This window comes from Anser brachyrhynchus (assembly GCF_964034855.1).
Source record: "Anser brachyrhynchus genome assembly, chromosome: 1".
NCBI classification, from domain to species: domain Eukaryota; kingdom Metazoa; phylum Chordata; class Aves; order Anseriformes; family Anatidae; genus Anser; species Anser brachyrhynchus.
The window spans coordinates 196,872,768-196,894,610 of NC_137694.1; the positions used below are offsets into that span (position 1 = coordinate 196,872,768).

General features: G+C 35.4%; 1 protein-coding gene across 3 annotated transcripts in view; it reads right to left on the reverse strand.

Annotated features, from left to right (window-relative positions):
* The window catches only part of DYNC2H1 (dynein cytoplasmic 2 heavy chain 1), a 165,174-nt gene that overhangs the window by 21,000 nt on the left and 122,331 nt on the right, over positions 1 to 21,843 (reverse strand). For 2 of the 3 annotated variants that reach the window (XM_080576938.1, XM_080576943.1), the window contains 2 exons: positions 16,298 to 16,507; positions 12,967 to 13,056 (listed from right to left, as the gene is read on the reverse strand). In XM_080576938.1, the coding sequence (XP_080433064.1) occupies positions 12,967 to 13,056; positions 16,298 to 16,507 (300 nt within the window). Of the gene's footprint in view, positions 1 to 5,068; positions 6,389 to 12,966; positions 13,057 to 16,297; positions 16,508 to 21,843 lie in introns of those variants that run through there. The other variant, XM_080576939.1, reaches the window with a different exon arrangement.

Consider the following 21,843-nt stretch of genomic DNA (forward strand, 5'->3'; position numbering starts at 1 on the left):
ATTCTTTATTAATTGAGCACATGAATACTGCAGCATTTCAGGTATAGGTTAAGGTGTTGGCACACACTACATTTTGAATGGTAAATCACAAAGGAATTTAGTTTGGAGTCTTAATTTATTTTTGGTTTTGGATTTCAATATGCTGTTTTGGAGCATGCAGACCAAAAGTGCTGTTTTGCTTTAAATACTATTTCTTTACCTCAGTTCGACATGCCTCAGAAACTCCATGTTTGTTCAGGGAATCTGAATGCTAACACAACAGCACAGTGTACAGCATAAAAATTCTGAGTCCATTACCATCAACACGCTAGCTAACAATGTGCCAGAAGCAGATGTGCACCAAGGCATGGCTGAGGGAAGCATTAGCAAAGGCGACTTCATTCTGGTTACTGTACTAATTTTTATCAAAACAGGAACTTAACTTTCCACTGAGTTGCGGATTCCTACATTTAACAAGAATAACAAAACAATCACCCTGCGTAAGGGCTGGGACATCATTCTAACAAGTTGATGATCAACATATGCCCAAAATCCCTACTGTCGGCTATGTCCTACGTGATCACTATACACAGACTATGGTCCTACTTCTTATCTCCACCGATAAGAAGTTGCAGGGCACAGGAGATGGTCACACATAACATTTATTTACAGATAACTGTCAAGACTGCATACCACAAGGTGAGTTTTAATTCCTTTGCAGAGCTCTGGAGCAGGGATGCTGAAGTGTATGCAGTTATGATGATAACAGTATGGCTGAACAGGGGTACAGAATATTCTGTGTACTCGGCACTGTCAGTGATGGGATGCACAGCAGTAACTTGTTTTATAATACCACCTTGAAGGCTATGTTATGATAAAGAGTGCCAACAGAGAGCTGCTTCCTTTGCTCTAGTTCATTTCCTTTGGTGAACATCTCATGAGATACAGATTCTCCATTAAGCATGTCCTTACAGTCCTTGTTCCTCTTCAGAAATAAAGACTCTGCAGTAATCATTCTCTTGGATTTTTTTTTTTCTGTGTGTTTACCAGAGTCATTTGTTTTCTGTTAACACCCTCTCTGAAGGCTGCCAAAATTCAAAGAAAATCTCTCAGCTATGCCTGTGTAACAGAACTCTTCTATATTAGTAACTATTAAGCCTGACCATACTCTCATGTATGTACACAAGGATTATCAGACATACTGAAGCAACCTAATTAGAAATTGTTTAACTGTGCGGGGTGCATATCCCAAAACACACGACAGTGTAAAAGCAAAGAGAGAAATCTATTTTTCTACAAGGAAAAGGAGATCACGGAACAGAAGCTGTGTCAGATGCAGCCCCAGTGTTAAGAAAGGAACCACATGGTAGCACATGGTTTCCATGTTGCGACACAGCCTCCTGCGATGCACCGTGTCGGCTCGTGCTAATGCTGCTCACGCTCCGCTGAGCAGAACTCTGCAACCTGGGATTCCTGCTCAGACTATCAAGATGTTTGTTCAACCAAGAATAACTTCGTGTAAACACAGAGATTCAGAGTTTTACGTTTTTTTACAGTATCACAGAATCATAGAATCGTTAGAGTTGGAAGACCTCTGAAGATTTTCTGGTCCAACTGCCCACCCTCAAAGAAGGACTGGGCTGCTCACAGGCTTCTTCAGTGATATTTTAAATATCTCCAATGACAGAGACTCTGCAATCTTCTCTGGCTCACCTGTTCCAGCGTCTGACCACCCTCATCACAACTTCTTTCTTTCAAATGCCTAACCAGAGTTTCCCTGTTTTCAAATTATGTCTGTTTTATCTTGGCTGATCTTACTAAGTGCCACTATGTATGTCTAAGCAATATGTGAGAAATTTAAAATTTTCAGGGCATATAACTAGCTATACCACTGTTGAATATATAACATTTATGAGAGACATACGATATTGAAGAGCTACAAATCAAGTGTATATTCCTTAGAACAGATTTGACGTTTGAAAAAAAATATATATACTTTTTTTTTTTTTTAATTAAGAACTTAGCTGATTCATTAGAGAATCTTCTTTGAGGCACTGACTGGATTACCCTTTCAAAAACAGGTCACATCACAGTACTGCAAAAAAATAAGCAACAACCTGTGCCAAAACAAACAAACAAACAACAAAAAAAAACAACAGCCAACCAATCAACCAAAAAAGACCCAAATACCAGACAGTACCTTGTGCAAGAATTGTTGGTGTTGCATTTAAAAGTAAGTTTTTAAATGAAATGTGTAAAAAATCTCAAAAGACATAGTGGAGAGGTTCTAAATTTTAAAATTTCAAAAGAATTTAAGTTGGAGGGGGCCCCTGAAAGTCATCGGATCCAACCCCTGCTCAAACTAGGGCCAACTTCAATGTGAGAGTAGGTTGCTCAGGGCAATGTCTACTCTAGTTCCATATATCTCCAAGGATGAAAATTCTACAACCTCTCTGGGCAAGCCAAGCAACAATTTTTTTTTAATACTGAACAGCCCAAAACTGGTCAAGCTCTTCAGATGTGGTTTCAAAAGTGCAGAATAGGAAAAAATAATAACTGTCCTTGACCTTTAACAGGTTCCTTGAGAATTTTGCATTTCTATGATACCATGATATCAAGGATGGTGCATATTTTTAATAAATGTATGGCTAATAAGCAACACATAATTCTATTTTTGTTATTCTAATATTTCTTACTTGATGGATTCTTCTGTTAAATATATTCAAACCATCCATTTTTACTTTCTCAGCCTGATGAGAATGAAATACACAAATACACATAACTGAATAAATCTTTTTTTTCTAGCTTGTTAAGCTACATATCTGAATAATGAACAGTATTTGTTTTAATTCTGAATTATTTACTGCATTTTACCAACTATGTAGATAATTTCAGTTGATTAAATTTATCATACAGGATCATGAAATATTAGACATGCTGTTGAAAATGGTAATTACAGAGAGCTTGCAAGAAAATACATTGTCCCTATAAGGAAAATCATATACAACACTACGACAGTACAGACCTGACGGGAATTTTGAAACTCAAGCCTAGATGTAGAAAACAGATTCCTCAGTGGATCATAACTCCTAGTTCAGAGGTGACTATGTGGAATTAAAAATACAAAAATATCACTGCCTGCAAATGTGCTCTTACTCATTCTCCTCCAGGAAGGGCAAACATTCTAAAATATTTGCTAATTATATTTTTCTGTTGAATAGACTGAATACTACACTCCCTACTAAAGACCATCAAGGGTCTTACCCTTCCTGCCTTGAAGCATCTCTTAATGGCTAACATGGGGTTCTAACCTTCCCATCACACTTAAGAACTCTTTTCCTTTGACTCAATGCTTTGTATTTTTTCCTCAATTATGTACCTTGCTGAACATTCAGTACCATAGACCACACAAAGAAGAACACTACTAAGACCAAAAAAAAATAAAAGAAAGGTAAAAAAAATGCAAAGGTACAAAGGAATGCCTCTGTGTTTATCCGTGTTTTAAAACATAACGATGATAACGGTGTGGCTAAATGCACCTACAACTTGCACCGGTTGCTTCATTTGAAAATGAATTCTCAAGAGTAAAACTACTGCACGCACAACAGATAAACAATGATTTAGACAAGAATGACTCCCGTGAAATTCTGCTTTTCTTTCAGCAACTAAATTCCAAATGGCAGCTCTGAAACTTTAAATCATTTTTTATATTTGTATAAGAGTACAATATGAAACTATGCTATCATTTCATATTCACTTATATGGAATCTCCTTCAAAAAGAGAGAGATAGGTTAACATATGGATACATTTCTGCCTTCCTCCAAAGAAATGTCAAAAAGACTGCTATTTAAGAATGATGTTTGCTTGTGGAATGGCAATGTTTGTATTAGAAAACTGGCTTACTTTAGATAAATATATATATACATATATAAATATATATCTGCAAATGCTATTTGAATAGTAGTTATATCATGTTACCAACGATCCTGACTGATTAAAATCTCAAATTAAGAAATGAAATCTTCTGTTTATTTCACCAAACCAGTTCCCACCAAAACATCTACAGCTTGTAAACAAACAAACAAAACAAAAAACCCACCATGAACAAATCTAGCTACTTTTTAGTTTCAAAGCTGTCTTATTACTGTAAGAAAAATATTTCTGTGTATGTATGACTATGAAATCAAAATTATAAATTAAGCAACATAGGATTTTGAATAGATTGCTAATTACTAGTGGACCCAATATGTGTGGCAATAGGGTAGTAATCAGAAGAACAAGTTACTGCAACTGAATTGCCTAGAAGAAAGAAAAGCAGATTGAGGAAATGTACCTGCAAATTGATGTATTAGCATGTGTTGCAGGTTTCTCATTTACTAATGGCCAGAATTTAATATTATCAACGTTTTGACAGCGTTGGAGAGAGAATCATTTTCACATGCAAATGATAATAACATCTTCTTCCACTTGTATTATGATTAACTTTTTTTTTGCTTGATCTTTTGTTAGACTAGTCTATCCATTTTATTCTCTTCTTTATATTTTGCAGCTCAGCTTCATCCACGATGAAGGAAGCAGATATAGTGAAAAACAAGTTATTTGAAATTGAACAATCTACACTTTAATTTCTATCAATTTAAATGCATACAGTTTATTTATATTTATCGTTTTATATTTATTGTTGCATCTTAAAGAGAAAAATCAGCAAATGCTGTTTATTTTATTAGATTTAATAAAGTATACAAACTACATCTTTAAATCATATACATATATATGACCCAGTTTCTTGTAAATTATGGAGTATATAAAGAGTAACTTGTACCAACAGGGTGGAAAAAAAAACCAAACCACTAAATCTAGGGGGTTATTTAAACTGAGACATTTAAATAATGAAAAAAAAACATATTTTATTTAATTTCTTAGAATGTGCATAGAAACAATAACTTGCTTTTCTTTTTTATGCAACGCAGAAGTCTTTTTATGAGTGATCACCTTTTGCAATCAATTTTCTACAGTCAGAGAGCTGAACTACTGTTTAGAGGTATGATAAAGGATGCTGTTCAAACTTCTGCTTACAAGGTAGTATTTAATAATGAAAAAAGAATAGCCATTCTCATAAAGCATGCTTAGAACTGAGAACTTAATCAACATGAGTTGAATTCTATTGAAACAGATTACATTTCAAAACATTTAAGGCTGAAGTTTAGAGAAAAGCTCATAGCTTGTGAAAGTCTCACTTAACAGAGGGTCTACATTTCATTACAACTGAGCTTCAGTGACTCAAAATGAAAGCAAACAGCATGCAAGTTGAGATATCTTTTACTTTCCAATGTTGCTTTTTAAAAATTGTTTTCTCCTGAATAAAACCAATATTTTTCCCTAACTTGGGATAATCCTTGCTCATTGACAAACAAACAAAAAAATATTTCCATTTAATACTTCATTGTTTGTAGATTTAGTGTCTACAGGAGCCTGCAGGAAAAGAATCGTTTTACTACAAGAATCAGTGATATCAGTACCTCTGGAAAGTAAAGCCTGCAACTGGTGCACAAAGCAAAATAAAAAACAAAACTTAAGGAACCCTTCCACCTCAGGCACCCATACATGATCCGTAAGTACATGAACTCTCTGAACATAAAAAATGCTTCAGCTTCCTTGGAAGCCGGACCTTATTCCAGTGGACAACTTCCTTTGACATATAATAGTTTGATACTTCCATCTTACATTATGTGGGACAATTCACTGCAGCCTTCAGACCTCCCATTTGGACAAATCACTACTTCTCTATACAGGCCGCTACTTAATTTACACAATCTAACTGAACCAGTGATTGAAAAGGGATAGGACGACACAACAGTGGGATCTATCAGAGCTTCAAATTTGCCTACTCCATGAGAGAGAAAGAAAACATCTACATTTTTATCGTGGTGCTATTTCCAATATTTACCAAGCAGATATAATTCAGAAAAAAAAAAAGTTCTTTAAAGCTGAATCCTGTCTGATAAATTCTGAACAAAGTGAAATATACACAATACTGAAACATGATGAGAGCTGTGGGAACCAATTAAGGCTCAGTTTCTTAGCAGATAATGTTAGCCTGTGGTTGTGTTTTTGTTTTGATATTTGTGACAATTGAAAAGTCAAGAAAAAGAACAGGAAAATGTTAATTCTTCAGAATAAAGTGGACTCTTCGTAGCATTTTGAACTTTTTTTAAAAATAATGGAATGAGTACATTTAAAACAACATTTCTATGAGTTTTTGCATTTGAATATTAGAACACTAAATCTGAAGTATTCTGCACTGTACAGATACCTGGAAAGCAGCTGTTCAAATAGTGAGAGTGTGATGAGAGGAACAATGATGAGGTGGGAAATGCAGCCAACATAACCCATCTGAATCAGCTACTCCTAAGATCATAAAAGACAAACTATTAAGACATTAAGCTACTGTCCCTGCTGCAAAATCCACTAAAGCAATTTATCAGAAGAAACTCTGAAATGCTATGCAAACTAAGCAGGATACTTAAAGGGGTATAAGACTTCTGGAGTGCCAGGGTAGGTAAATTTGGGGAACACGACAATTCTGATATTGTACAGGATTTATTACAAGATATTTAGGGGTAGGAGCAAAGATGGGGAAAGTGAGAGATCAGAGTGGATAAGGAATGAAAAGGAATGAGATCACCAGAGTCTGTCCTACCCTATCCTGTCTTAAGCTCTAAATAATTGTTTTTTGTGCAAGCGTATTCTCCATTTGCAGAGAGGGAACCCACCAACAATCTTCAAGCCATAACAACCAGTAAATAGGATGAGAGGTCTGGGAGCACCTCCTGCCCTCCTGCTGCACTCACCTTGGGGGCTGCAGGGCTGCTTCTCTCTCAGCTCTCACCCCTCTCTCCCAGCTGCTGTAGCACAGCAGATTTCCCCTTCCTTCAATCTGCTCTCCCAGAGGCCCAACCAGCGTCGCTCATGGCTCGGCTCTGGCCAGCGGCAGGTCCCTTTTGGAGCTGTCTGGAGCTGGCTCTGATCTGACCTGGGGCAGCTGCTGGGCTCTGCACGCAGAAGCCACCCTTGAAGCCCCTGTGCTACAAAACCCTTGCCACGTAAACCCAACACAACAGAACATATGTTTAAAGGATTCTGCTCTCCTTTCAAATGTCCTGAACCACACACCAGGGCACCAGCTCAGCATCCTTTTCAAAGATTCAGTCTCTCATAATGTAAAGTATTAACAGAGATGTTATTCATGTCCAGTGAGTTACTGTTCAGCCATAGGGTGTTTTTCGCTTTGAAGCGGCATTCCCTTGCTTTCCCTTCTCTTACATTTGCTTTGCTGTTATGGCAACAGCTGTTCAAACAGACCCAGATATATTTTTTTCCTCCCTCATATCTTTTAGTAGGTCACAACACAGAAAACTAGGGCCTCTTGAACTAAAATGGAAGACTAGTATATAATGAACGAAAATATTAGCAGACCATCCCATGTATCGCCATTGTGAACAGTGCAAAACTGTGCTATAGAAATTTCTAAGATGGCAAGTCACCAAGAGAAAGACAGATAAGTAAGGTGTTGCAATAAAAAAAAATAATGTTGTAAACCAAATAAATTCATTGCATAAATTGTAGCTTAGAGCTGTAATATCTATTCAAACTGATAATTTGTAAGATACAGAATAATATATGTTTTAATCCTGATTTAGCTGTTTAGTAAGTACTAGATTCCTAGAATTTTTGTAAGATTGGAGAAAAATTTATGGATCCAACAGTAACAAATGCAGTGAATAATGATTTCAAAACATCTTCCACTGGGAATTCCCTTGTCAGTTTAGATTTACCTTGTGTCTCAAAAAAGCCTCTTTGATGCTCACTTTTATCTCACTTTTTTCTAACAAATTAAGCTTTTCCAGGAAGCTATCACTAGCAGCCTCTCCAGATACTGTCCCAAATTTTAAAACATCTTCTCAAAGAAACCAAGAAATTTAACTAGATATAAAAGAAATCTATTTTTTCTCCCCATTCTATTCCTCAAAGTTTATGCGCATATCATCTACTACTGCATTAAGCCTGATTTATAGGCTGATGGAAAGGACTTGATTTCTTCAGCCTTCTAAGAACAGATTTTCTGCCTGTTATTGGTGAATGAAAATTGAACCTCTTTGCCTAGATGCCTTGGGTGTGAAAGAAGAATCCTGTGTCCCTTACCCCCAGAATGTTTTCTAGTAGCTTTACCATGTGATTTCCAAGGGTTCAAACCTCATGTGCCTTGGGTATCCAATTTACCTTTGATTGTTCAAAAACTCAAAAGTATATTAAGAGTTTCAAAACACAATGTCATTCTACCTCAAATAGTAAAAGAGTAGCAAAATAGTAAAAATCTTACACTAAGGAGTCAAACTGGCATTGCAATTAAATATCAATACTATAGATTTCACTTGGAATGGGAGGGGACAATATTATATTATTACTATACAAATATATATTAGTACTATATAGGTACACACACATTTCCATCAAAACCTTACATAACTTCAGAATTCATAAAAAATTCCTAGATTAAAACTCTACAAGTAATATTTATGATTCTTATGTGAAACAGTCTTGATTCTCTGTGTATGCTATAAACCTTTTAGCACCTATCCAACCAACCAGCCATCCAAAGTAAGAACTGTTTTACAGATGACTTAAAAAAAGCAGAGTCCAAAAGAATGAAATAGAATATTTCATTTTAAAAATAAAGCCTTGTTCAAAAAAGAGTTGTGGTGGCTTTTTTTTTGGTTTTGGTTTTGGTTTGCTTTGTTTTGTTTTCAGAAGAAGTGAAATTAAGCTCTGTATTTAGCTGTTCAAGAAACAAAAAGTATGTTTCAATTTGTTGACCTGAAACATTTTTTTAATGTTGACATTCTTCTCCCATTTGCCTGGGACTGTGTTTTGCCTCACAGTATCTGTAGTTCTGAGTGTCTTCTCCCTTCTCTTCTGCTGATATCTATAGCCATGAGAAGATACTATCTAAAGACTGGGATAGACTTCATTTCCATTGTACACTGATATATATTATTGCTGAGCTACAACCACGTACCATGAGAGAGGCAAACCACAGAACATATTAAAGATGCCACCATGAGGAAACTAGAACTATAGGGACCACAAATAAATCACTGTAGACAGACAAGCTGAACCAGAATTTTGTTCAATGTCAGCTTTGCTAGTTTTAATTATTCAGAACGTTTCATTTTACAAGAATATTCAATACAAAGAATTTCCACTCTAATTTAGAGGAAAAGCTAACATCCAAATATCAGAACTTCCAAATGCTAAAAATCATCTATTTCCATCAGCTCTGTCACCAAAGCATAATACAATGCAAAGATGCCTATGTAGCATTTTTATATACCTATTTGTTCATTTGTTTATACAGGAAAATTTCCTTTTAAAAAAAAAAAATAATAAAAAATTTGCTTTTACTGAGTGAATTCAGATCTGAGAAAATGAAACACCTGCTATTTTTCTGCCTGATGTCATATAATGCTCTCAGAACATCTCTACACTTCTATAAATTCTGCTATAACTATTCTACCATCTGCTCTATATTTTGGGTTCCTCCCCATCCCCATTCAATTTCTGTAGCAAAGCAGATGCTTTTATTTTCCACACTGGCAGCAAACGTCTTGACAAGGCAGCCTTTAACTAATGCCCTAAGCATAGACTTACTGCATCCTTAGTAGACGCAAATGTTCAGTACCGCTTTCATGTTTCCATGTCTCCTTTTACCTCTTGAAGTACTAAATCAAACTTTAACAAATGGTGAAGGTAGAAGTCATTATCTTGTAGTGAATAAAACAGAGCAATGTATGAGTAACTATGAAGAAAAATGTAATGATGGAGTCGGTCATATAAAACTAAACCAATCCAAAAAATGGGGCCTTCATTGTAATATAAATCTGAAGATAATTTTCAGAATGATGAGAACATCTATTTCCCTTTATTAAATTCCTGAAAAACTAAAGTTATAGTTAAAAAATGATTAATTACACTTATAAAATTAATAATGAAAAGTCAGGAAAAAAAAAAGGAAAGCTAATTAAAAAATGATTAAGGCTAATCAAAATCTTGGTGTAATATGCATACAAATGAATTGGAATAACATTTAAGGAAAAAGATGATTCAACTTAAATGCTTAATTAGAAATAATCTACATTCTCTGGTAAAATTCAGCAAAAATAAAAACAGAAATTCAGATGAGATCTGACTAGAAGCTTGAGAAGCAGAAGCTTCAAATAAAACAGTATTATATATGTGACATCATAAAATCGTATCAAAAAGATAATAGCCAGTATCCGTTCATCTGCCACTATTTTCCGTTGTTGCTAAGAAAAAAATTAACACAATTTACTGCTTATGAATACAATTAAATATCTACTGTAAAAGTCTGTCTTAATAATCTGTCCCTCCCTTAACAGTAAATAGGTGTTTAAAAATTGTAAACAATTTAATCATAACAGCTTTACAGAAAAACAAGTAATTCAAATGCCCAATATTGTCAGCAGTTTGAACAATAAGAAAGAAATATTGCTATCACAGTAATAAAATGCAGTACATTTGTTAATAGTTGGCTGGAGTAATATAGGGAAACTTTTTGAATATGCTTGCTTAAAAACCATCTACTGCTGTTGCTTAACAGCAATTTCATCCTGTTACACTCTGCTCCATTATCTGCACTTTGTATGGAGAGGTGTACTCCACACAAAAGCTTGTGCTCTGATCTTAGGTTTCTATTTAAAGAAAACTCACAGAGGTAAAGAAAATCACATGCTATTTGGTCACAACCAAACAGAGCTAGAAGTCATTAACTGCGAGGTTCTCTTGGAAGATTATGAGCATCAGTGACACAGAGTCAGAACCAGCAGCAAGTGATGCTTTTTTTTCTTTATAATAATGAATATAATAGTCATACAGTCATAGAATATAATATAATAGTCAATCAAAAGACCTAGGGGACTAAACCCCAGTCTGAATATATGACCAAGTAACATCTGAACATGCATAAACACTTATTGCTATAAATTTTTACACTTTATTGTTTATAATTTGAGCTTTTTTGAGCCTGAGGAAAAGATTAAGAAAAAGTAAAGTATTAGCCAAATGAAATAGTTTGCATAACAAGAATCTTATGAATACTTTGGAAATATCCAAATCAATAGTTTCTTTAGAAAAACAGTAAGGCCTAGAAAACATGTTCCCCTCTAATCTTCCTTCTAAATATGACAGTCAACATTAATGTTCACAGAAATATGTTTCATAGACAAGACTGTATTACTAAAGGTCAAACAACTGCTTTCTATTTTTCACCTGGAGATAATAGAAGACTTTTCACTCCTGAAGAAACTTTTCTCTATCTATATATCCACAATACTGAAATATGTTTCCTTTGACACCAGCCCTCATGGCATTCTTCTGGATAACTTGTCCAAGGTTCACCTTACAAATGTGGCTGGCAGACAATCGCTATCGGTGCTCCCCAGGAGTCAATTCTAGGCCCAGTCCTGTTCAACACTTTTCTCAGTGGACTGGATGCAGGAGTGGAATGCATCCTCAGCAAGTCTGCTGATGATACTAAGCTGGGAGGTGCTGCTGACTCTGTGGCCTCACAGAGGCCTCACAGAAGGATCTAGATAGACTGGAGAACTGGACGATCATCAATGGCATGAAGTGCAACAACAAAGGTAAATGCCGCGTTCTGCAGCTGGAACAGAGTGGTGCAAGACACAGATACAGACTGGGAGGTGAGGATGGAGAGCAGCTCAGAAGAAAGGGATTGTAGTATGCCCTAGCAGCCAAGAGGACAAACTGCATCGTGGGAAGCATTGAACACAGCATGGCCAGCCAGTCAGAAGAGGTGATTCTCACACCGTATCTAGCATTGGTGCGGCCTCACCTTGAATATTGTGCGCAGTTCTGGGCTCCACGATATAAAAAGGATGTTAAGGTGCTTGAAAGCATCCAGAGGGCCACAAAGCTGGTCAAAGGGCAGGAAGACATGTCCTGCGAGGACAGGCCAAGTACCCTTGGGGTATCCAGTCTGGAGAAGAGGAGGCTGAGAGGCGGCCTCACTGCTCCTCAGAGCTCCTGAGGAGGGGAAGCACAGAGAGAGGTGCCGGTCTCTGCTCCCTGGGAACCGCTGACAGGACGTGTGGGAATGGCACAAAGCTGTGCCAGGGAAGGTTCAGACTGGACATGAGGAAAAATTTCTTTACTGTGAGGTTGGTCAAACACTGGAACAGGCTTCCTAGTGAGGTGGTTGATTAGCCATGCCTGTCAGTGCTCAAGAGGCATTTGGATAATACCCTCATTATGCTTTAACTTTTGGTTAGCCCTGATGAAGTGGTCAGCCAGCTGGACTTGATGACCTCTGAAGATCTCTTCCATCTGAACTATTCTAAACTCTAAATTCTCAAAATCGTCTTCTTCATTGTCAGATTCTTGACTGATAAAGTTGTTGTCAGACTCTGCATTGTCTATTATATCCCCTTATAAAACTGGGGGATGCAGATGTTATCTTTATTTGCTTTGAAAACTAGTTTTCTCTTAATTTCTACATTACCTCTATTGGAATTGCTTCTTTTTATCTATACATGTTTCACCAGCAGACTGAAGAGTGTGTCTTTACTTAGATACACCCAAGTACCTTTTTGTCCCACAGTTCATCAGAAGGACTAATGACTAAAATCTAAAGTGCAAGCCTATTGTGAAGTAAACAACACCATTACTCTATCTGGTAAACTCTGTGTGTGTAAAGTTAATGACTTCAAATTGCTTTGTCTGCTGTCTTTACGTATCTCATCCATCTTCACATTTCAACATGCCTTTTCACACAACTTCTAAAACTCTTTTGGACTCAAGTTTGGAAAGTCCTACTGTAATGCAATGTCCATTATATACTGTGTCACTGAACAGCAGCATACAGAGGTAAAATGACTCTTTAAAATTACCTGTATAGCAAGTGCTCGAGCTACAAGACTTCTGAGATACTGTAAAGGATCTTCTGGACCTTCCCACTTGCTTTGCCATGCGAGGGGACACTGAAATAAAAAATATACTTACTGAAAGTACTTCCAAAATTATTTAATTTTAATCTAGCAATCTGAATGAAACCAAATAATCTGGAAGTAAAATATTTCTACAAAGAAAAAAAGCAATACAAGTAATATGATCAAAGCATATAACCACTAAGAGGAAGGTCTTATTTTTGCAAATTCTTTATGTGGCCCACAAAGACACAGTGCTGATGGAGAACTTATAAGACACTCTACTATTCAAACAAGAAACATCAGTAGATTGCGAAAACACTTCAAAAAGGCCTAAGTTTATCATTTCTCTGAAGCCATAATATGATTTTTTCAACTGCAGCCACACATTCCCATTCCTTTGCTGCTGCCTCCTCATACAAGAACATGCAGGTGTGTGGCTCTGGTAAAGTGAATCTTGGTACAATTCCTCTACATGATCACTTATTTATGATCTTAAAGAGCTTGTACAAAATGACCCAAGAACAAAATCCTGAAGGATTTCAACATACAAATTTCTAATTTACTTAAAAAGAAAACCTTACAGGATTGTTCGGTTAGAATAAGAACAAAAACATTAATTATACCAACTCCACAGGAATCTGTAAAGCACACTGAAATTAACACTGCAAAATTCTTCTACTTAAAAAAGAATTGGTGTAAATCATTACCTGGTGAATACTGCACAATACTCAAGATGTTGAACATCTCAGTTTATACTGATTAACATTTGCAGTTGCATTTTCAAGGAGGTTCCCAATCTAACTACACATGTGCTGAACAGATTTTCAAAATCTGATCACAGAAGTTCATAAAAAATATATCTTCCAAACTATCTTTCACATCTATGAAAATGTCTATGAACAATAATATCTATGAACAATAATAATGAATTGAGTAAACTAGAATACATACAGAAAAAGTAGATAAAGCAATGTTAGCTGCAAGCTTTTTTGCAAAATTATGATTTTTCAGAATAGTAAGCACTATCTTTCCATTTTTGCAGACGCTTGCTAGATATTTACAGACAGCTCCTCTATCTGTCATTTAGAAGGCATTCAACTTATATTGCAAATATACTGCTCCAAGTTACTCTAAGTTTAAAAGAGCTTAGCTAATTATTAGTAATGGAAGCATATTTGAGATATACACTAACGTATCTGTCTTGCATAAATAAAGAACATTGTTGAAACCATTAGAAATCATACATTTATTGAGTTTCAAACTTCCCTTCGTATTCTAGCAGCTTCTTCCAGCGCTATAATCTTAAAAGAACTGCAATCTTGGTTCTTTTAATATTTTTTTTTGTAAATAGTCCTTTATTAACCAATGCATGACCACATTAAATAAAACAAGAACGGTGTAGAGAAAATACATTAAACGAATCACTTCAAGATGATAAATATACTGACGTCTATGTGCCATGGTTATATGAAACTAAAATTAGTCTCTTTGCAGGGCTGCTGAAAAGCTCACTTTAGGGTCACAGTCCAACAAAGTGATCTGTGTCAAGGTAAATGGGTAAGTATGCAGATGAAACACTTTGTTCGATATATCAGGAAGCACTGAATTGATATTTGGGAGGGAGAAAAACACACAGAATTTTAAAGTACATTTTTGTGACAGTGATTGGCTTCATGGTTCCTGCTGCTTCCAATTTAAGTGTGTAACTTAAGCACACAAGGAAGACATATTCTTGCTCAGTAACAAGAAATGTAACTGTAAATACTAAAAAACAGCCATTACATGTATCATTTGCATTCACTGTGTCTTGAACTGTAGCACCAATTTCTACTACACAGTCAAAACGTGTTTAAAAAGGCAATGAGATTGCTAACATGAAAATGTTAATTTATTCAAATTGTACTGCAAGTTTGCTCACAAATGCTATCTTGTTGATCTAAAAAGACAAAGAATTTAATTATTGTTTTAATTAGAAATTTGACAGATCAACAAATACATAACAATATTTGAAACAGTACTTGTTCCACACATGAAGATAAACAAAATATGTTAGTAGGGATTACTTTTCATTGTAGGGGCAGTCTCAATATCTATGCATTAGCATCAACACAACTCACAAACTGCTGCAGGTGAAAAAAAAAACAGAGTCAATGTTTGACTATCTTTGGATTCCAATTATTTTTCTATTAATGACAGTGTGTGTAAATCTGCATTCACTAATTGTACTTGTTTATAAACGTAACCAGTTTGATACCAGAAAACATGAAGAAAACGTGCAAATTTTGGCTACTTTTCTCATATATGAAGAATATAGGGTGATATGATATTTTGATATGATAGCTGCATCTTGTCTGGTGTGATATGGTAATAATCCATACTGAATAAATGCAGAGTGCAAATAGTGATTATGACTGCAGTACAACTTACAATTTAAGAAACTTTAAAAATGGAGAAAAGGGACAGATTTACATGTTTTACTGGCTAATATTATTTGACTTATCTAGCACGATTTGGTATTTGAAATGGAAATACTATTTAGCAACTTCTTATCGGATTTGTTCTTAAGAGAAAGCTTGATGAAAGTATAATAGACTCAGAAGCTTCTGCAAATACTTGAAGCAACATTCTTCTGTGTTTAATTCAAAAAAATATGGTTCTGTTAGTAAGTACATTAAATATATTTATGTATAACTCTCACATACACATATATATAAGCAACCTTTATACATACAGTTAACTGAGGGCTTGTTTAATGGATAATCTTTTTTTTTAATATCAAAAAAGCATCCTGAAAACCCAATGTCATCCAGAAGGTTTCCAGATAATGAATTTACTTAGCTCCAAACAACATGTAGCTTATCTAGCAGCAACTTGTCAACCATAAAAGCTGCACAGCACATATGCCTAAACTCCAAATCTGTAAAACAGCTTTGTTTAAATATTCGAAGTTGCTTATGACTGCTTGATAATAGCTGTTTGTAATGTAGACAGCTCTTTGTTAAAGAAGACAGAAATAACCTGCTCTGTACAAAAACAGTTGAATATCTTCAGACTGTAATGATCCCTCAGGGTACATCTGAGAATGAGTTTTGAACTCTGAAGTATAATCACCACCAAAAAGATCCATAAAAGAATAGGAACCTCTGGAACTCACTAATTCATTTTACAGTGACTATCGATAAAGGAATTTAGAGCAAATGGTGACATGAAAATATGTACCAGAATTTTGTTAAGTTTCCTTGTTTGTTATTTTTTCATTGCTTATAATAGAACTTCATTAAAAATTACTTACCTTCTGATTTAGTAGAGCATTCGCTAGTCTTTGTACTTCAGGACTCAGTAATGAGGTACCTCTAATAACTTTACTTAAAGAAGCAAGTGACTGATGGACACTTTGCACAAGGCGAATGGCACTGAATTGTTCAAGAGTAATGAATGATAAGATTGGAGATCCTTGCTGCTCCACGGGAAGAGAAACCTTCTGATGAATCAGGTTAGAATTCTTAAAAAAAAAACGTGATAGCCAGTTAATGAACTCAGAGTAACTATTATGTTATATGCCACATATTCTTTGTTAATTCATAATACTTCAAATGACTTTATGTTGTCTTCAAAGTAGTTCAGACATTCCTCTTTTTTTTGGATCAAAACTATAATAATGCTTTCAATACTGTCCCTGAGATGTTCAGTAAAGGAACCATGCTTCTCAGACAACTCTGTCTACCCTATTACTTTAAAAGTACTGGGATTCCTGAAAATTCTTCATTTAGCTGAATCACTGCTTTTAGTATATGTGGTAATATGTCAATATAATTATCAGTCGTGTACTCAGCATAACATGACTGCATTGGGTACTATACACCATGTTGCCAGATATAGCTCTCCCTTTGATAAGACTACACACTGATTGTATAAATTATGACACATAAAGCAAAGAACTCACACACTTCCTTCCAAAACTGGTTAACTGGTTCACTGTATCTCTTAAATACAAGATACATACACAGCCATATAGTACTTTATTTTAGGTATATGCAGTCCTATATATTTCTTTTTCTTTTCGTGTTCATTTATTCTCGACACCTGACATTTGTTATCTAGATATAGAAGAAAAATTTTGACTTAGAAAATTACATACGGTAACAGGAAAATGGAAGCAATCTTTTTTATAATTAACATGTCTACATGAGAGAAATGGAAACTATAGTTACGCTTCAAGACAAATCCCATCCCATGTGACAAAAACAGAACCACTGATAGCAACTGATCAGCAATTTTAACAAGTGCTGTCTAACAAGTTATTCATCAAACATTAACAGATAAGGAAAAAAAAAACCCACAGACAAAACAACTGACGGACAGAAGCTATGCAGATAAAGCTCAGTTCAATACAGCTTTTCAGTGACTTGCACAGTTGAACCTGTGCGGCTGATGGCTCTCCAGGGACTGCCTGGAGAGGGTGCCCCTTCGTCTCAGTCTTTAACCTGGCTTCCCACCTGCCACTGATACCCTGGACTTGTGATGTGCCTTTGACGGGCTGCTGTGTTGGGCCTGGGAATAGAAGGGTAGTACTAACAATACCACTAATTTGGCAGGGTAAAATTAGGACTCCCCTAGTTGCCACTGTCTCTCTGTGCTCCTTTGTGGGCGAGTGGATGGGTTTTATCCTATAATTTAAGAATTATTTCTCCTTAATACTAAATTTTCTTAAACTTATAATTTAGCAAATTATTGTTAAGCAAATGTAGTGGCAGAAATTACTCTGCTACGGTTTTCTAAACGTCTTGTTGATGTTTTTTCTTTAATTGTGCAGTGAAAGCACAGCAAAAACAATACTAAAAAATAAAAATACTAAAAAATAAAAATAGTAGAAAGTGTATCAGTTGGAATGTGTTGTCTTATCTGTAGTTACAGAGTAACAGCAGAAATTTTAATGAGCTAATATAGTACAGAACAGATTTAGAACACACATCTATTTCACTAAAAAGAGAATATAGCAAGTTTTACCGATTCTCCAAAATCAAATACCCACTATCTGAAAAAAGCACTTAAAAAAATATAAACTGTACTGAGTGACTAAAGAACTTAATCAGTCTTGAAACAGTTAAACTTCCCTCAAGCACAACCAAACACAGCAGTAATAAGGACTTCAGTGGATAGAGTTTCATGGTTTACACTATGAAACAATGTACATAATCAGTTCATTGCATTATATTGAAATATTTTAAGTAAGTGTTTTATGGAACAAAACTTACATAGTCAAATTTGTTTAGCTTTTGTTTAGAAGACAAACATTTTATTTTCAAACCTAGCTTCCATATTACATACAAACCGCAAATACTTCTGATGTAGTATTATGTATAAATCCTGAGTAACCGAGTAACTAAGACTCTGAGAGGTACTGCTGCTCTCATTTTCACACTGCCATTTGTTATTACTTACTAATATTCCATTAGAGCCATTGAAAATCTAAATGTACTCATTAATTCAAAAGGATGATACCATTTTGCAAATGTTAATTCAAATGCAGATTACAAAAATATATTTTAGTATGTGTTCTGAAACTGCCAACTAGATGTGACAAGAGACTGTGCTGAATTCCATAGAATTTAAATCTTTATTGAAAAAGTCTACAAGTCACAAATGGAAAAAAAAAATCTTAGCCTTGGGGAAAAAGTGTTTTGCCATTTCAATTTTATTAATAGTAATTTATATTATAGTAATAAAATAGTAATTTATTAAAGATAAAATCAGATTTTACTTTCTGTGAAATATCTCTCGAAAAAATTAGTGTTTTTCATGTTTATTCAGATTAAATGAACTTCTGAATTGTAACTGAGCATCTTGCTTTCCAGACCACACGGGATGTTTGCCTGCAACATCCCAGGCACTCTAAGTTTATCAGAACTTTCATGTGCTTTTCATTTCCAGCTCACACTCAACTACCAAGCAAAAAATGGAGAAAAGCTAAATGAAAGATTAATAAAGATACTTTATGTTGTGACTGACAGAAAAGTGAAAAATAAAGTCTTCCTTCCTGCATTATGAAAAAGGTATACAACAAACTTACTTACTGTTCAAAGTGTAAAATACATACACCGTATTTATAAAAGTCATGTTTTGAATTTTATCTTTGTATGCATCCTGAAATCACAGTACCAATTTCACTTCAGTATTTTCTGAGACCATAGTTTGAGTATATAAAAATGTAATTAACTCATCTGGGATCCAGATCATATTTGATATCAATTGCTTCTTGGTTCTGTGGCACAATCTAGTTGACCACTTCTTGTTGGAGTATTTAATTGCACAAAAAAGACAGAAAAAAAGACATTGCAACTTGCATGCTTTGCTCAGTCTTTCACATATACTGTCTTCATTCATGAAAAGCTTACAAAAGGAGGAGTCCTGTAAGTTCCTCAACACTGCCCTTCACATAAGTCTCCTATGAACTGCATATTAATTTCATAACTCTTTTTAATGATTTCTCCTGGGAATTTGTTAAAACAACCAATCTGTCTTTTTTATAGCAAAATTAAACATGAATACCAATATCAGCTTATACATTTAATATTCTATTACATTCCCTTAAAATCTATTATGTATATAACTCACATCAGCTTTAAAAATATTCTCATGACCTGCCTGAAAATTAAGATGAAGAACTTCTGAAGTAGACTGTTCTTCCTAATCATAAGAAACTTGAAGATAGGTTCTAATCTTTAACATTAAAAACTGTATTATGTTACCAATATTAAATTAGATGCATTTTGAGACTTTGATCATTTTCCCTTTTTGACTTCTGTAGTTGTTACTATGTCTGTACAATTTTAGTTTTCATACAGTCTCACCTAAGCTGCTCTAAGCTTTTCTTCAGTACCTTCATAAACTCAGCTGTTTCTAACTCCAGTATGTTCTGAAAACTGCCCCTCAGAAATGCAAAAAATATAATGAAAATATATTTTCTGCATTTGATTAGTTCTGTGTTTGATTCTAAAATTCAGTTTTGTTGTTGTTTGTTTTTGGAATATGCCACTGGTCTTTTGATACACCTATTCTGCCTCTTCCTTCCTTTGCTGAAAATACCAAAAGAAAATGACCCTATATTCCCATTTTACTGCTTTTCTTTAGTGAAAAAAAAAAAAATTTGTTAAAGCTGAGGTTCTAATCTTTTAGGTAAAACAGCAGCAAGCCGTTGATCTTGAAAACTTCTTTTGCAATTGTCTTGCAGCATTATGCAACTTTATGAAAATAATTGATTGACCTTCAATTTACAAACCCAACAAATGATAAGGCAGAACAGATGATGATTTTGGCATTCATGACAGGTTATGATCTTCTATTCAGCAAATATCGTTTTGAAGCAGTTTCAAAATTTTTAGTATGAGTGGGCCTTTTAACTTTCATGAAGGCACAAAAAAACTTCCCTGAAACAAGGCAGAAAATGCATCCACCTTGCAAACAAATTACAGCCCTTTCTCCTGTCTCTCTCTGGTCGTGACGGACAGCCATTTGGACATGACGGAACACTTACACAGCCCCAGCTGCAGCCCAGAATGTTTGTGCTTCCCTGAAAACTAAAATATGATACCTGCATTATGTTGGACAGTGATGCACATCCAGTTACGTGACAATTAAGTGCTTATACGGGGCCTGGTCTACACTGTCATGGCAGAAGGCTGTGTGGGAAGAGAACAGACACCAGGACACCGGGTGGTTGAACTACTCTGATGGCCGTGGGCTGGCCAACAGGCTGTAGTGGGGCATCGCCCTACCAGTTTTGGGACCAGTACTGTTCAATGTCTTTATCAGTGACATAGACAATGGGATCAAGTTTGCAGTTGACACCAAGCAGTCTGCACTGAGTGGTGCAGTCGATACAGCACAAGGAAGGGATGGCATCCAAAGGGGCCTGAACAAGCTAGAAAAGTGGGACCATAGGAACCCAATGAGGGATGTTCAGCCTGGAAAAGAGAAGGCTCCGGGGAGAACTCACTGCAGCTTTTCAGTACTTAAAGGGGGCTTATAATAAAGATGGAGAGTGACTTTTTGGTCAGTCAGGTAATGATAGGACAAGGGTGAATGTTTTTAAACTAAAAGAGGGGAGATTTAGATTAGATGTTAGGAGGAAGTTCTTCACTCGGAGGGTGGTGAGGACCTGGCATAGGTTGCCCAGAGAAGCTGTGGATGCCCCATCCCTGGAGGTGTTCAAGGCCAGGCTGGATGGGCCTTTGGGCAACTTGATCTCTGGGACATGTCCTGTCCATGGCAGGGGGATTGGAACTGGATGATCTGTAAGGTCTCTTCCAACCCAAACCATTCTATGATTCTAAGATCCTTCAACATCACGGAAGATTTGTTTTAAATTTTGTGTAACAACTGTTTGACAAGTTATTTAGTGATGCCTTCATTTTCTTAAGTAAATAATCTTGAATGCAAGCTTATACTGAGCATCTGAGTATTTTGTGGGTTTTTCTGGTTTGTTTTTGTTTGTTTGTTTGTTTTTAACTTAATGGCAGGTTCATGAGAGTATAATTAATTTGATTAGTGTTAAACTGTTATTAAATCATGCTGAAAGGCACTGCAGAAGCAGTTTTAGGACTGTATTTATTACCAGGGTATTCTCCAACAGCAAGAATAAAAAAGTGTATTTTCAAATGAAGCTAACATAAATGAAAATGTCAAGAGATTCTGCGTTAGTCCCAAACAGCTAAACAGAAAGGGAAAGTTAACTTGTGTAACTTTGAACACATCAATGTATTGATTTGAACACGATTATAAGAATCTATTTAATTTGAAGTAAAAATCAATGAAAAATTAATTCCAGAGTCTTCATCC